At 40.8% G+C, this 17948-nt stretch overlaps 1 protein-coding gene and 1 long non-coding RNA gene across 4 annotated transcripts in view; both read left to right on the top strand.

Moving 5' to 3' along the window:
* The window catches only part of LOC309634743, a 632894-nt gene that overhangs the window by 478422 nt on the left and 136524 nt on the right, over positions 1-17948 (top strand). The window lies entirely within an intron of this gene.
* The window catches only part of SLC17A5 (solute carrier family 17 member 5), a 49228-nt gene continuing 46517 nt past the window's right edge, over positions 15238-17948 (top strand). For 2 of the 3 annotated variants that reach the window (XM_082405091.1, XM_082405090.1), the window contains exon 1: positions 15238-15486. In XM_082405091.1, the coding sequence (XP_082261217.1) occupies positions 15393-15486 (94 nt within the window). In that variant the 5' untranslated portion in view covers positions 15238-15392. The remainder of the gene's footprint in view (positions 15487-17948) is intronic. The other variant, XM_082405089.1, reaches the window with a different exon arrangement.

Here is a 17948-nt window from a genome sequence, read left to right as displayed (position 1 = left end):
TGTTAGTAGCAGAGCCTAATCAGTAACGTGGTGATAGGACTAACAAGGCAGAGCGGGAATTCTGAGCAAGGATACAAGCTGGAACACCCCAGGGGACATGCTAGCACTAGAGCCACATGTAGGGTCTGAAAATGGAGCTGAGGAGGAGCAGGGAAGGTAGCATGGGGTCTGGAGTAACTCAGGCGTCAGAGGCAGTAACTGAACCAGACAAGAACATCACTCCCATGGAGGTCATTTAATGCAGACAGGTTTGAGCAAAAACTAGACTTTGTCAAATGTGAAGAAACATGGGGACAAAGTTGCTTTGTTTTGGTTGAGACACTGAGTGCCAGTAGGCACTACCACTTCAAAGCAGGAAAGAGTATAGTGAGAGAGAAGAGACCTGGATCCCCACCGGCGGTGGATCCCTGAAAGCCAATTTAGACTGAAACGTTTTGACTTCTCATAACCACTGAAAAAGGAGGTAATTTTGTCGAGTTATGTCTCTCCAGGGACTGTAGTTAATAAACCCTTCTTTTTGTAAATTCCCATCACCACTTCTGGGTTCTTCCGTGTTTTTTGTTGTTGTTGTTTGTTTATAAATTTATTTATTTATTTTGACTGCTTTGGGTCTTCGTTGCTGCGCGTGGGCTTTCTCTAGTTGTGGCGAACGGGGGCTATTCTTCGTTGCGGCGCGCGGGCTTCTCATTGCGGTGGCTTCTCTCTGTTGCGGAGCACGGACTCTAGGCGTGCAGGCTTCAGTAGTTGTGGCGCATGGGCTCAGTAGTTGTGGCTCGCGGGCTCTAGAGCACAGGCTCAGTAGTTGTGTCGCATGGGCTTAGTTGCTCCGCGGCATGTGGGATCTTCCCGGACCGGGGCTCGAACCCTTGTCCCCTGCATTGGCAGGCGGATTCTTAACCACTGTGCCACCGAGGAAGTCCTCTTTGGTGTTTTTTTAATTTTCATTACAGGACTCAAAATTTTAGAGCGTGACCCCTCTGAGTTCTAGATGTCTATTTAAGAGGGCCCTAGGGTCACATCACGATAGTATGGAAATAACTCTATTACCCGGAATAGGATGATTAGTCTTTTGTGTTTGAAGGCCTAAAAGCAGAAATGAGGAGGAATGGTAATTGGGGTGATAGGTCCATAAGGCAACAGAGGCTTGAATTCATCCAGCTTGCATTCTGAATCCAGGAAAAGCCTACTTGGCCCTCTGGCCAGAGAAGAAGCCAGACAGACATTGAGTACTGTCCAGTTTCCCAGGGCAATGTCATTCTGCATCAGCCTGCCACCTAATGGTCATAACAATTGATGCAACGTGTTACTGGTATCACCACATGATCCGAATAGTATGACCTCATCTTTTTCTGTGCTTCAGAGTAAATGCTTTCTGGGTCAAACCGAGGAGGAGAGGAAAGTAAACGTGCCTGTTACAACGAGACAGTGACAAAAAAATTACTGATAAAAATTCTTATGAAAAGATAAGAAATGTAGTTCTTATATCTGTTATAATTAGGAGTGTACCTAAGACAAGTGTTTCAATGTCACTTGCTGAAACTTCATAGAAATGGACCATCAAAAGCCTCAGCTTACACCACTGTGAGATGATTGGCTCAGCCACGTAAAACGCGAGGAAGGACGTGAGGGGGGACCAGGGAGACACAAGTTAGTTGAATGGGAGATGTATGAAACAAACATGGCAAAATACTGATAATCATTAGAATCAAGTTAATTGTCAATAGTAGTTTATTATTCTATTCTCTCTACTTTCATGCATGTTTGAAATTTTTCATAAGGAAACGTTTATTCTAAGGCATGTACTTTGAAATGTTTTTTAAGGATTGTGCTGATCTGTTTCCCTCATGACCAAAGGGCATAACAAAGTAGATTAGAACGTAGGCTGGGTTTTCAGTTTAGGACCACCTGCTGCACAGCCATGAAGGGGGACTGTATGGGGACGACTGAGTCTTAGTTAGGCAGTAACTGGAATTCATTTTCAAGCTTAATGTATTGGCAGTCTAATCCAAAAGTACAGTAATTTCCTTAAACCTGCATCATAGCATTCAATTTATACATTCCCTTGCCTAAGTAATCAGAAAAAAGCCAACAGTGACTCAGACACAACTGAAGCTAGCCTTGAAAGTCTCTTCCAAGCTTTACAAAGGTAGGATAGAGTTCATTTCTTTAAACCTGCATCAAAGCATTTTATTTACTCATTCCTATGCCTAAGTAATCAGAAAATGCCAATAAGGAAAACGATGACTGAAACACAATGAAAGCTCTCAGATGTAATGAGGTCAGCAGCCAGGCGCCCTACCCCAGTCCAAACCTGCACCACTTTTGGACAGCCCGCCAAGTGTAGACTGAGTTTTGTTTTCAAAATTGTCCTTCCCAGGCCATTTGGTGTGTTTTAAGACAAAGTGTCATCAAAAACTCTTTTATCCTTGTTTTTTGGCATCCCGTGTCTACCTGCCGTCTAACCCTCTTGGCGTTCCCATTGCCAGCCCCTTGGACTTGATGGAATCTGGCCTCCTTAGTGCTAACCCTATGCACTCTCTAGCACACCAATTACCCCTCATCCTCAGACCCTTCCCACTGATGGTGGGTTCAGATAATGGACCAACACCCAAGCCAAGAAAATTTTAGCACCCTGTGAATGAAGAATTACATAGGTGATCTACTGGAAAGCAGCATGGAAAGAACATGGGATTTGGAGTAAGACAGACATACATTCTCTCTACAACCATACCACCCTGAACACCCTTGATCTTGAAAGCTGAGCCGGGTCAGGCCCAGACAGGCAACAGACACATTCTAATCTTTGTGCTTAAGCAATGTCACTCTCTCTGAGTTCAGGTTTCCTTAGTTATGAAGTGAGACTAATGATACCTAGACCTATAGATGCTTTCAGAATTAAATAATATGCGTAAGTGCTTACCATGGTGCCTGACACGTAACAGGTACTGAGTCCCGTGTATCCTACTACATTGGATCAAAGTGGTAATGGGGGGGTTTTTACCACATGAGTTGCAGCACACGAACACTGTTGGCGCAGAGTTCTTTTAGGAGGTTAATAACCTTAGTTTTTGACCTTAATCTGATCATCTCTTCTCCCTCAGATAAGTCCTCCCTACAGCTCCACCTTGTAATCCCAATAAAAGACCGTGTCTTCCTATCAACTCACTGATGCTCTTCTCCACAGAAAGCGTTGTATGGGGTCCACCTCTGCTGACATCACCGTGGCTTAGCTGTCAGCTTGGCTACTTGAGAGACAATAGTGTGACTATTGGGGTTTTTTTTTTTCAAATAAACACAAATTAATGTAAAAGAGAACACAAGTTTTAACAGATTAAATACCTTTTCTCCAATTCTCTATCCCTCAAAATACTTTTGGAACTTTCTTTGTAAAACTCTATTAAGAGCCATTTCTTCACTCCTTCATACAATCTCGTTATTTTATAGCCACATCTTGTAAGTTAAAACTGTGACCTACTTTGACTGCTTTCATTTATATGTAAGGATGTCACTACATAGCATTATTAATTATGTATCTTGATATTGGTTTTTACTTGGAGTTGGAGGGATTAATCAATCACTAAAACTCTGAGGTTTGGTTTTGCTTTAGCTGTTGTTTGGATTTTTGTCCTTTGGTGCTTGCTTGTTTGTAGACAAACCAAAAGGGGTCTATTGATGGAGATTGGTATCACCTCACCAACTGATGTAACCAGTTCTGATGGAATTTTTTAAACACAGAAAGGATTAAATTTTAATATTGTGGTTTATTAGCATTCTAACTAGTGAGTTGTTAAGATTGCGATTTTTATTCCTGAGGTACTCAATTAGAAAGATAAGCTCAACATAACTGCATTTTTCTTTTTACTTAAATTACTGGTACAGAAAACAATTATAAATGTGTCCTATTAAAAAGAATACCTGGGGGCTTCCCTGGTGGCGCAGTGGTTGAGAGTCTGCCTGCCAATGCAGGGGAGACGGGTTCGAGCCCTGGTCTGGGAAGATCCCACATGCCGCGGAGCAACTAGGCCCGTGAGCCACAACTACTGAGCCTGTGCGTCTGGAGTCTGTGCTCCTCAACAAGAGAGGCCGCGATAGTGAGAGGCCCGCGCACCGCGATGAAGAGTGGCCCCCGCTTGCCACAACTAGAGAAAGCCCTCGCACAGAAACGAAGACCCAACACTGCCATAAATAAATAAAAATAAATAAAAAAAAAAAAAAAAAAAAGAATACCTGGGACTTCCCTGGTGGCGCAGTGGTTAAGAATTCACCTGCCAATGCAGGGGACACTGGTTCAAGCCCTGGTCTGGGAAGATCCCACATGCCACAGAGCAACTAAGCCCGCGAGTCACAACTACTGAGTCCACAAGCCGCAACTACTGAAGCCCGCACACCTACAGCCCGTGCTCCGCAACAAGAGAAGCCACCGCAATGAGAAGCCCACGCACCTCAATGAAGAGTAGCCCCCACTTGCTGCAACTAGAGAAAGCCCACGCACAGCAACAAAGACCCAACGCAGCCAAAAAAAAAAAAAAACAAACCTAAAAATTGAAAATTCAGCTATCTCTCTACAAAAGGATTGATCATAGCTTCTCTAAAAAGCAGCAAACTCTCATGTGTCATCTTAAATATGGTTGAATTCATATAAAACTTTTAGGAATACAACCATCAGAAAAATAAGTTGCTGCTGTGTTAATTAGCAGGTTATAGTGATGGTGTAACACTTTCTAATATCCAGATCCCAGTATCTCAGATTATTTTTTCTGTTATAAAACAACAACAATTAGTTTCTAAGCCAGTATATCCTTCATTAGTCAGAAAATAGGAATGTATATGTGGAGAGAATTCTGACCAAAAGGGATTATCAGGAAGGCTGACTCAACAGCACTGTGGCTTCACATACTAGTTAGAAGAACAGATTTGAAACTTAATCTTCTAATCTGCCTGAGTCATTCAATTTTGAGTTGCTTTGCATGCAGTTTTAGCTTATTTCTGAAGGTCATCCTGTTTCTTCTTCTTCTTGTGTGATTTTCCCAGTTGATTCACTATCTGCTTCACTGATAATTCACAACATTTGCAAAAATTGATGTAGTTTAAATTCCCTGAAGTTGAAGAGCTAAAACTACGACATATCTTCTAAATTTTTCAGTGTATTTAAATTTTACATATGGGTCTTTTCCAGGCTTTTCACAGAGGCAAAATTACTTATATCTCTTTTTTAAGTGACTGCTTTTTCAGCTTCCCTATAGCAAATCAATGAAAGGAAACTGACAAAGAAAATGCCATATAATTTACAATCAACAACTAACTTTACATATTATATACCTATCATTGAAATGACTTCCAAGACTAAGCAAAATTGTACTCAAAAGTTTTAAGATGCAAGGGTAACATAGGAGATGTAGAAAATCAAGAAAATTATGAAGAAGCACCATCCTCGGATCTGAATTCTAGAAAAGGCAATAAATCTGAATTGTAATAGTGGCTCTCACTGATCTTGGACAAATCACTTCATTCAATTGCCATGCATTAGTTAAAATGGTTATAATTCCCACATGTCTGTGGGTATATTACAATAATTACTCAATTGTTAGGTTGAAAAGCACTGAGGAAATTTAAACTCTGCTATAAAAATAATTGAGTGCACACTTTCACATAAACATGACAAAAAACTGTTCACATTTACCTGCCTTATTTTGTTTATATTTTGATCACTGTCTGAGGACATCTGTCAGTACAGCTGCCTGAAGGAAACAGGATATGGGAAAGTATGCCCAGACTGTTCGTTTTTGAAATTCCTTTCTAAAAATATTATCACTCATCCTCTCAAATACATTAATCGTATACCACTGGCTCTCTAGAAAATATAAATTAAAAATATGTCCTCTAACTTTCATAATTGTTAGAGAAATATTTATACTTCCCTTGGACAGTAATTAAGAAATATTTCCTTCAAGGTACATTTTACTTATAAACTCCTTGGAGGCAGAAATCATGTTTATTCATCTCATACACTCTCATAGCACCCAGGACAGGCCCTCACACATAATACGAAGCTCCATAAATATTTCTTAAGCTGTTCTGTCTGCTTAGAGCTGGAATGGAAGATAAGTAAGTCAAGGTTCCTCTTCTCAAGGAATGACTCACACACTATAAACCGTCTTAGAGAACACGATGTGCTATAATAAAGGTATGGACGATACACACGAAAGCAAGAAAAAGGGAGATTGTCAAGAGATCTTTAAAGAAAGGTGACATTTTAGTCTAAGGACAAATAAGAACTCACCATGCACAAAAGAAGCAAACAAGGAAAACGTGGTGTGCAGTCCAATGTGTAAAGCACCAAGCGGGTGCAGGAAGTGTGGAAGATAGCTGGAAACTGATGCCAGTCTGTAAGGATCTCGTGTTCTCCACCAAAGAATCTGGATTTTATCTTCTAGACAAGTAGTCTCCGAAGTGGGGTGCACTCACTCCGGAGCATATGCAAACCAATTCAGGGAAACACCAGAACATCTATTTGTATTTATATTTTCTCATCCTTTTTAATTTTGAGTGTTTGTTGAGTATAATGTGTGTCTGTGTGTGTGTGTCTGTGTGTGTGTGTGTAATTTATATAGAAAAAGACACAAGTTGGGTCCATATTCAGAATTTTTACTGATGGAGTACACAATCAAAAACGTGAAGACCCAGGCAATAAGTTACCATTGAAGGGTTTTTTAAAGGTGTAACAGTATCAGACCTATATTATTCAGAGATAGCACTAAGGTACGTGTAGATGATACTTTACCAGGGAATGGAGAAATATTTTTTCCAGCTTTGTTGAGATATTGACATATAACTTATGTAAGCTTTTAAGGTGTACAATGTGATGATTTAACACATGTATATATTACAAAATGATACCACAGTAAGGTTAGTTAACACCTCCGTCCCCTCGTATAATTGTCTCTCTGTGTGCATGAGTGTGGTGATGATATTTAAGATTTACTCTCTTAACTTTCAAATACATAATACAGTATTGTTAATTATAGTCACCATGCTATACATTAGATCCCTTGAACTTATTGATCTTGTAACTGGGAGTTTGTACCCTTTGACTGACATCGCTCCCATTTTCCTCACCCCACCCCCAGCCCTTGGCAACAAGCATTCTACTCTCTATTTCCGAGTTCAGCTTTTTTAGATTTCACATATAAGTGAGAACACACAATATTTGTCTTTCTCTGTCTAACTTATTTTACTTAGTATAATGTCCTCAAGGTCCATCTATATTGTCACAAAAGGCAAAATTTCCTTTTTTATATAGGTGAATAATATTCCATCATATTTTCTTTATCCATTCATTTGTTAATGGACACTCAGGTTGTTTCCATATCTTGGCTCTTGTGAATAATGCTGCAGTGAACATGGGAGTGCAGGTATTTCTTTGAGATACTGACTCCACTTCCTTCAGATGTATATCAAGAAGTGGAATTGCTGGATCGTATGGTAGCTCTATTTTTAATTTCTTGAGGAACCTCCATACTGTTTTGCATAGTGGCTGCACCAATTTACATTCCCACCAACAGTGCACAAGGGTCCCATTTACTCCAAAGCTTCACCAACATTTGTTAGCTTTTGTCTTTTTGGTAATAGCCATTCTAACAGGTGTGAGGTGATACCTCGTGGTTTTGATTTGCATTTCCCTGATGATTAGCGATGCTGAGCAGCTTTTCATGTACCTGTTCGGCCGTTCATATGTCTTCTTTGGAAAAGAAGTCTATTCAAGTCCTTCACCCATTTTTTAATCAGACCGTTTGGTTCTTATGCTGTTGAATTGTATGCGTTCCTTTATGTATTTTAGGATATTAACCCCTTATCAGACAGATGGTTTGCAAATATTTTCTCCCATTCTTTTTATTCTGCTGATTGTTTCTTTTGCTATGCAGAAGCCTTTTTAGTTTGATGTAGCTCCACTTATTTTTTATTTTGTTGCTTGTGCTTTGAGTGTCATATCCAAAAAATCATTGCCATGACCAATGTCAAGGAGCTTTTTTCCTATGTTTTCTTCTAAGGGGTTTTACAATTTCGGGTCTCACATTTAAGTCTTTAATGCATTTGGAGTTGATTTTTGTAAATGATACAAGATAGAGGTCCGATTTCGCACTTCTGCATGTAGTCGTCCAGTTTTCCCAACACCAGTTATTGAAGACGCTATCCTTGACCCAGTGAATATTATTGGCACCCTTGTCAAATATTAGTTGACCTTATAAGTGTGGGTGTTTCTGGGCTCTCAATTCTGTTCCATTGGTCTATGTATCCATTTTTATGCCAGTACTGTTTCAATTACTATAGCTTTGTAATAAAGTTTGAAATCAGGAATTGTGATGCCTGTATTATAAGGAAAATATATTAGAGAGAAACCTTAGACTTAATAGAAATTTTCCTACCAATCCTATCCTTTTAAAATATTTTTACACTCTTTCTTAAATAATTACATTAGATCATTGTTTTAAGTTAGGCTGATCTGTGGTACTTAAAGTTTTAGTGTTTCTCCTTTGCAAAACTCTATTTTCTGAGCAAATATTTTGACTAATATTCTATATAAGTTACAAAGATAATTTGAGGAAAAAAATGATCAGTGGAATTTAACTCACAGAATTCTGTGAGGAAAAGGTCTCCAAATGTTGAAATGTTTCTTCATACAAAATAATATGACACAATTTAAAGAAAATAGTTGCTAAATCCTAGAGATTCAAAACTATAAAATGACAAAGAATTCTGAAATTAATCCGAAGAAATCAAGTCTCTGATGATCAACTGTCAAGTTTGGCGAAAAAAAAATAAATCAAAACATTGAAAAAAATATCTCAATAACCATTATATCTCAATAATCATTATCATTTGTGATTATAATTATTTACTTTAGAGGAAAATCTGGGATAAAGAAAGGATGATTTTATAGGGCCACACTGTTCATCCAAAAATTCCTTTACCGACTTTATTTCTAAATTTAGTGATTCAAATATTTGTCTCTCCATTGAGTTTTTTAATCCCTATATATTCCTACCTACTTGAAATTCTCACCTTGGTAGTTTCACCATGGCCAACATGATAAGGCACTGTGAAACATGATAAGCACAGTGAAAGAAACATGGTTAGGAACTTCTCAGCTCACAGAGATAAACGAGACTTGGTACCAGCTCCTAGGACACCTACAGTCACAAAAAGGAACTAAAACAGCTGCACAGCCAACTACTAACCATGTAATTCCAGATAGAATGTGATACGTATTTTAAAAGAGGTATAAGGAAAATCAAAAGGGAGCTCCTCTACACTGTTGGTGGGAATGTAAACTGGTACAGCCACTATGGAGAACAGTATGGAGATTCCTTAAAAAACTAAAAATAGAGCTACCATATGATCCAGCAATCCCACTACTGGGCATATGTCCAGGGAAAACCATAATTTGAAAAGATACACGCATTGCAGCACTGTTTACAATAGCCAAGACATGGAAGCAACCTAAATGTCCATTGACAAATGAATGGATAAAGAAGATGTGGTATATAAATACAATTGACTACTACTCAGCCATAAAAAAAAAATGAAATAATGCCATTTGCAGCAACATCGACGGACCTAGAGATTATCATACTAGGTGAAGTAAGTCAGAAAGAGAAAGATAAACATTATATGATATCACTTATATGTGAAGTCTAAAATATGACACAAGTGAAGTTAGTTACAAAACAGAAACAGACTCACAGATATAGAAAACAAATGTATCATTGCCAAAGGGGAAAGGGGGTGGGGGAGGGATAAATTGGGAGTCTGGGATTAGCAGATACAAACTTCTATATATAAAACAGATAAACAACAAGGGAACTATATTCAATATCCTGTAATAAACCGTAATGGAAAAGAATATGAAAAAGAATATGTGTGTGTGTGTGTGTGTGTATATAACTGAATCACTTTGCTGTACACCAGAAACTAGCACAACATTGTAAATGAACTGTATTTCAAAATAAATAAAGGAGTTCTTAAGATGGGTAAGCTCATTTTCCAAAACAAACTTAATAAAAATGATAATAGCTAACATATATTGAGACTACCCATCATGTACCATGATTTGCATGCATTATCTTATTTATTCCTCATAATAACCCTATGAGTTGTTTAACAATAATAGTTGTTTCTATTATTATCTTAATTTTATAGAGGAAAAAAACAGCTAGATTCTTTTGAACTAGGCACTGCTCAGAAGACACTCTTTTCCCATGCAAACACAAGATTTGGGGGAAAAAAAATAAGTCCTCACATGGTCTACAACTGTGCTGTCCAAAATGGTAGCCCAAGCCACATGTGGTCATTAAACACTTGAAATGTGACTGGTCTTAATGAAGATGTGCTGTAAGTATAAAATACACACCAGGTTTCGAAGAATTAGCACTGAAAAAAATAATGTAACATATCTTATTAAGTGTTTTATATTGATTAGATGTTGAATTGGTAAAATTTTTAGTATATTGGGTTAAAGAATGTATATTATAGAGTTAATTTCACCTTTTTTTGTTTTTTTTTCTTAAGTTTTTAATGAGGCTCCTAGAAAATGTTAAATTACATATATGTCTTGCATTATATTTCTATTGAACAGCACTGGTTTAGAGTGTTGTTAAAGAAAGGAATTATTAACCAAAAAATAAATAACATCAACGACAATCTTCTATGGTAGTGAGCAGGAATTAAATGCCAGATATAAGGAAGAAAAAGGTGTTATCTTACACTTTTTTAAAAAACCTTCTTGAGAAGATTATAAAAGAAAACAAAAACAAAACAAAAGTACCTCCTCTGGGCCTGGAATCAATGACAACATAGTAGCAAGAAGTACACCCAGCACCCATCTTGGCTTCTAATATCATTCACCTTGGAGAAATGGCAGGAGCAGAGACTATACAGGATGAGCTGGGACAGCTTGTAGTACCAGAAAGTAAGGTAGTGCTCAAAAAACACAGCAGGGGTCTTCCCTGCTGGCGCAGTGGTTGAGAATCCGCCTACCAGTGCAGGGAACACGGGTTCGATCCCTGGTCCGGGAAGATCCCACATGCCGCGGAGCAACTAAGCTCGTGCACCACAACTACTGAGCCTGCGCTCTAGAGCCCATGAGCCACAACTACTGAGCCCACATGCTGCAACTACTGAAGCCCACGCGCCTAGAGCCCGTGCTCTGCAGCAAGAGAAGCCGCCTCAATGAGAAGCCCGCGCACCGCAATGAAGAGTAGCCCCCGCTCGCCGCAACTAGAGAAAGCCCGCGTGCAGCGACGAAGACCCAACACAGCCAAAATAAATAAAATTAATTAATTAATTTAAAAAAAAAAACAGCAGGGGTATACAAAAGGGGCACAGGAGCCAACTGAAAGAGCTCCCAATTACCAAAGCTGGAACAATTTGAGCAATAAAATAAATAAAGTGTTGGATTATAACCCAAAGTATAAGATAAATAACCATGAGTCCATACTAATACAAATAAATGATTGAATAAATAAACAAATGGGGGTGGGAGGGAGGGAGAGATTGGGAGTTCAGGAATGACATGTACACACTGCTATATTCAAAAATATAACCATGGGAGTTCCCTGGAGGTCCGGTGATTAGGACTCGGTGCTTTCACTGCCGTGACCCAGGTTCAATCCCTGGTCGGGGAACTAAGATCCTGCAAGCCACGCATCGTAGCCAAAAAAACCCGATAACCAACGAGGACCTACTGTATAGCACAGGGAACTCTGCTCAATCCTCTGTAATAACCTAAATGGGAAAAGAATTTGAAAAAGAATAGATACATGTATATGTATAACTGAATCACTTTGCTGTACACCTGAAACTAACCCAATATTGTTAATCAACTATACTCCAGTACTAAATAAAAATGTAAAAATAGATAAATAAATAAAATTAGAGTCCCTAATTTTAAAAAATATATAAAATAAACAAATGGTGGGAAACAGACACTTTTCCCATACAAAAGAATTCTGCCCCTCAAACAGGTGAAGCATAAAGTCCCTACCCCTCAAGTATAGGCTGCACATACTGAGAGAAAAAAATGGAACGGGAGGGGGAAAAAAAGAGGAACTTGAGGAAAACCCTGACAAACACCATCTTAGGCATGTGATGAAGTTTAACACCACCAGTGATAACCATCAATGATAAGTTATGTTGACAGCATATTCCCTTGAAACTATGTGATGAGGATGGCACTTTACCTCTGTGGTCTTTAACCCCATAACCCCAGTGTAATTATAATAAAAACATCGAACAAATTCAAATTGGGAGCCTTTCTACAAAACCTACCAGTACTCTACAAAACTTTCAAGATCAGCAAAAACAAGGAAGGTCTGAGAAACTGTCAGTCTACAGGAGCCCAATGAGACACAATGCCTAAATACAATATAATGTGGCATCCTGGATGGAATCCTGGGACAGAAAAAGAACATTAGGTAAAAACTAAATAAATCTGAATATAAAGTATGAACTTCCATTAACAATAACCTATCAGGGCTTCCCCGGTCGCGCAGTGGTTAAGAATCCACCCGCTAATGCAGGGGTCACGGGTTCGAGCCCTGGTCCAGGAAGATCCCACATGCCGCGGAGCAACTAAGCCCGTGTGCCACAACTACTGAGCCCATGTGCCACAACTACTGAAGCCTGCGTGCCTAGAGCCCGTGCTCCGCAACAAGAGAAGCCACCACAATGAGAAGCCCGTACACTGCAACGAAGAGTAGCCCCCGCTCAGTGCAACTAGAGAAAGCCCGCGCACAGCAACAAAGACCCAATGCAGCCAAAAATAAATAAATAAATTTATAAAAAAACAAAAAACAAAAAAACCAATAATCTATCAGGGACTTCCCTGGTGGCACAGTGGTTAGGAATCCACCTGCCAGTGCAGGGGACACGGGTTCGAGCCCTGGACTGGGAAGATCCCACATGCCGCAGAACAACTGGGCCCATGTGCCACAACTACTGAGCCTGCATGCCACAACTACTGAAGCCCACGCCTAGAGCTCGTGCTCTGCAACAAGAGAAGCCACCGCAATGAGAAGCCCACGCACCACAAAAAAGAGTACCCCAGCTCGCAGCAATTAGAGAAAGCCCGCGTGCAGCAATGAAGACCCAACGCAGTCAAAGATAAATAAATAAATGTATTAAAAAAAAAATCTATCAATATTGGCTAATTAGTTGTGATCATGTATCATACTAATGTAAGACCTTAGCAACAAGTCAAACAAGGCAAAGGGTATGAAAAACTCTCTGGACTATCTCTACAACTTTTCTGTAAACTTAAAACTTCTAAAATAAAAAGTGTGGGTTTTTGTTTCTTTTTTTTACAGGACCTCCTGTGGTTTGAAATATTTCAAGTCTGTTGGAATCTTTATTCCCTGGTTCAAGTCTTTTATAACCTTGCTATTCAAAATGTGGTCACCTGTGAGCTTCCTAACAATACAGAATCTCAGGCCCATCCCAGATATACTAGTCAGGGCCCACCAGAGAAACAGAACCAATAGTGTGTGTGTGTGCGTGCAGGCACAGAATAAGAATTATAAGGAAATGGCTAAAACGAACTATAAGGAAATGGCTCGTGCAATTATGAAGGCTGGCCAGTCTTACTCACATTACAGAGGGCAATCTGCTTCACCAATTTAAATGTTAACCTCATCCAAAAGCACCCTCCAAGGAGATACATAAAATTAACTGTCACCGAATACTGTTATCACTTATATGTAGAATCTAAAGAATAAAACAAACAAATGAATATAACAAAACAGAAGTAGACTCACAGATATAGAGGACAAACTAGTGGTTACCAGTGGGGAGAGGGAAGGGCGGAGGGACAAGATAGAGGTAGAGGGTTAAGAGATACAAACTACTATGTATAATATAAATAAGCTACAAGGATACATTGTACAGCACAGGAAATATAACCAATATTTTATAACTTTAAATGGAGTATAATCTATAAAAATTTTGAATCACTATGTTGTATACCTGAAACTAATATATTGTAAATCAATTAAACCTCAATTTTTTAGAAATCAATGTAATTTATAATATCATATTAACAAATTAAAAAATAAAAACCAAACAATGATTTTTTTAAAGTTTTTAATTAACTGTCATACCACACCTGATAAATCTGAACCTGAATTTTAAAAGGAACTGCCTGGTGATTTCCTACATTCAAGTTTAAGGGGCGTTGCTCTACAAGATTCCTGAAGGGCCAGAATCCTCCTCGGACAGTTTAAATCTCAGACATGATCATTTCAGTAACTCAGAAACAAGGCTTGATTTGTCCTCCTTGCAACGTGATGACCTTGCTAGCATTTACCGATCTGGAGGTTACGGATGCCTCCAGCAGTCGCTGCCACCCTCCCCTCCGGACAAGGTTGACCCTCTCATTTGTTCCCACGTGGACCTCACCACGCCTCTGACCTGGCTGATTTAACTGCTGGCTTGTGGGTTTCTTCCCTGCTGCAATGAACTCCCCAAGGGCACCTACCGTATCTCATTTTCCCCTTCATCTCCAGTTCTTTATTACCCACAGAGAACTGCCTGTGGTCAGAAGAGGTATGTCCCACTCCCACCCCCTCCCCGCAAGGCCAGGCTAGTGCATTTTCCTAGCGCTTCTACCTTAGAGTCAGCAGATGCCAGGGGAACCTGTTCGATTTAGACCTGTGGAGACATACCTCAGATAATTCTATAGAGTGAACCATACGAAACTGCTGATACTGGGTTATTTTGACCTACAAAGTAGGCAATTACATAGGACTCAACAATATGTTTCTATTGCCCGTTTTTCCGCCTCAAAGGGTATCCTAGAGACTATATGCTGTCACGGGCAGATAGTACCAGGGTTGCTAATATTCACGGCAATTTACTACTATAACTGAACGTCAAATACAAAACATCCACTCCAAGTTCGGTCCAAGCCCTCCCCTCAATTATGCACGATGTAAGCTCCTGCCGCCCGCCTCAAGGTTCCCAGTCACCCCTGCTCCCTGAGCTCCTTGTACACGGAGGGCCAGGGAGGGGAACGCTATCCTTCAGAACACCAGCGACCCGGCGGGCCCGCTACCCAGGCGTCCACCGCGCCGCGGCGAGCCCGGACGCCCGAAGCCCGCCGTCCCCACCCAACCGGCTGCCGAGTAGCCGGAACCCAAGATGGCGACAGGGGCGGAGTCTGCGTAGCCGCCCCTGGGCGGGGCCCGAGGCAAGACGTGGCCGAGGGGCGGTGCCAGGCCGGGGGCGGTGCCAGCGGCCCAGCTCGGCCCGGCCACCTCGGCCCGGGGGGGGGAATCTGCGGCTGTTCAGTCTGAGTTTTCTTCTCCGCTGGGTGGTCGGTGCCGCCGCTCCTTGGAGGCGTCATGAAGTCCCCGGTTCCGGACCTGGCCCCGAGCGACGGCGAGGAGGGCGAGGACCGCACGCCGCTGTTGCAGCGCGCCCCGCGGGCGGAAACCGGTGAGCCGCTGCGAGAACCAGGGGCTTCGGGCGGGAGGCGGTCCCAAGGTAGAGGGTGTCCAGAGCTGCTTAAGCGCGAGGGGACTGAGAACGGGGAGCCCATTCAGGACCCCACTCAGCCCCCGCCTTCTCGGGTGCCCAAGAAGCAGCTCTGGGGCCCAGGAGGCGGGCTGGACCGTGAGGCCGGGCCGGGTCGGGCGGAGGCTCGGGCGGGACCTCTGCAGGTGCAGCCCCGGGGACCTCGGCAGGTACAGCCCCGGGGGCCTCGGCAGGTGCAGCCGGCGGGCCCGAGCGGGGAGCTGCTGGGCGCCGGCGGCGCTGGGCTCCCGGCGATTTTCGGTAGTATTGAGCCGGGGACCCTGTGGAAGAACGAACTGGGGGAGAATCTTGAAATCAATGGGCAGAGGGCGGAGGGGAGGACCCCCTAGAAGAGCGACCTGGGGAGAAACCTGCAATTGAAGGATAGAGGGCGGGACGGAGCCGCGGGCTCTTCCTCCGTGTCACTGCCAGGTTGCCACAGCTGCTCGCCCTCTAGCACGTGATCTGGTAGCTAGTTCCCTGGGCGTGAAGAGGAGACACAGAAAAGGACTGAGGTTAACATTTGTGAGTATGCGGAGGAAAATTATTGGATAACCCAGCGAATATCTTGAAATTGTGCAGTAAGAGATTAAAAGTACCGCATACATTTTTTTTTCCCTGTATAGCTGTCTACGATTAAGTTTCAGCAGTCTACGACTTAAGTTAGGAAACAGGTTATCGTCAAGATAGGCTATTGATAGAGCACTAAGATAATTTGAACAAAGTCTTGCAACAAATGGAAAAGGAGTTACTTCACAATGCATCTTCCCTGAATTTGGGGAGATTAAAATATTTTGCTCTACTTCTTTAAAAGAAATTAAAACTAAAGAATAAATCAGTTTGCATGCATTATATAGTTTCAAAGATGTGTGCATGAGAAACAGAGTTGAATTCGAAATTTGACTTTTCCTGACCAAGAACAGTACAATCCTGTGGTATCTTCTAAATTTGTTTTTATCATTACCAGATGGTGGCAGTAGAGGTGGTAACATTATAGCTCTATCTGGCAACTGGGAGCTTATTTTTGTGGGCGCTCAATGTAAACACTGTACCATAGTGCCGTTTTACCTGGAAGTCAGACTTAGTTCCATAAACTGATCTTTTTCTATGGCATATGAGTTAGATTTCTATAATCCTCTTCTGCAAAATAATCTAGTTTGGAAATACAGAAATAATAAAGAGATTCCCTAGAGACTACTATATTCTGTTGCAATTGGGAAACATATATATAAATATAATCAAATTTTAGCTCAAATGTTAAACGTCATTAGTTGTCAGGAAAATGCAGATTAAAACCGCAGTGAGCCATTACACACTTACTAGGATGGCTAAAGTTAAAATGGCTGAAGATACCAAATATTGGCCAACATACGGAATAACTAGAACTCTCATATTTTGCTTGTAAGAGTGTAAAATGGTACAACTACTTTGGAAAACTGTCAATCTATTTTAAAGTTAAACATACATTACCATAATACCAAACAATGTTTATAGCAGCTTTAATTCATAATAGTAAAAAACTGGAAACAACGTATCCATCAGTTCATCAGCAGGTGAATGGATAAACAGATTGTGGTATATTCATGCATACTCAGTGATATTATAAAAAGAAATTACTGATACCTATAACAACGTGGATAAATCTCAGACACAAAAGAAACCACCGTATTAATGCATGACTCCATCAGTATGAAGTTCTAAACAAGCAGAACTAATCTGTAATAACAGGAAGCAGATCAGTGGTTGCCTGGGAGCTACAGGCAGGAAAGAATTGCCTGCAGAGGCACTAGGGTACTTTCTGGGGTACAAGATGCAGATGGAAAAGTTCTGCAGCTTGACTAGGATTGACAGATGTATACATTTGTCAAAGTTCACCAAACTGTACGCTTGAAATGGGAGCATTTTACTGTATGTAAAATATACCTCAATAAAGTAGATTGAAAAAGAAAAAAATTAACTCATTCCTTTTAAAAACAATCCCTGCTTGATTCATGGGTTCAGTGTATATAGATCTTAGCCCTGTTCCTCGTGCCTTGAGGTGGCTGTCTTCATTATAACCATTTTCCTTCTTATTTTTACTCTTTACATACCACTGGAGGGCAAAAGTGAAGTAAAAATAGCAGCAACACATTTTTTTTTTGCTATTTAAAATATAAGGGTTTTAGAGAAGAGGAGCCTACCGTTATAGGGTATTGCATTAGTCAACAATATTTTAAATTAAGCTCTGTGTCTGGGGTGCTGGGAGTAGAAGGACAAGAGAGGAGCACCAGGAGAAGGGAATGGGGAAAACAAAGATGGATGTAACAGCTTTATAAGAGGCACCAGGTATTACCTCATTTTCTCTCAGTAGTGCCCTTTGTCCTAGCTTTAGTAATAATATTACC

This window comes from Balaenoptera borealis, assembly GCF_965194805.1.
Source record: "Balaenoptera borealis genome assembly, chromosome: 9".
Taxonomy (NCBI): Eukaryota; Metazoa; Chordata; class Mammalia; order Artiodactyla; family Balaenopteridae; genus Balaenoptera; species Balaenoptera borealis.
The sequence above is the reverse complement of the archived record's forward strand: the minus strand, read 5'-3'. Positions and strand labels throughout refer to the sequence as shown.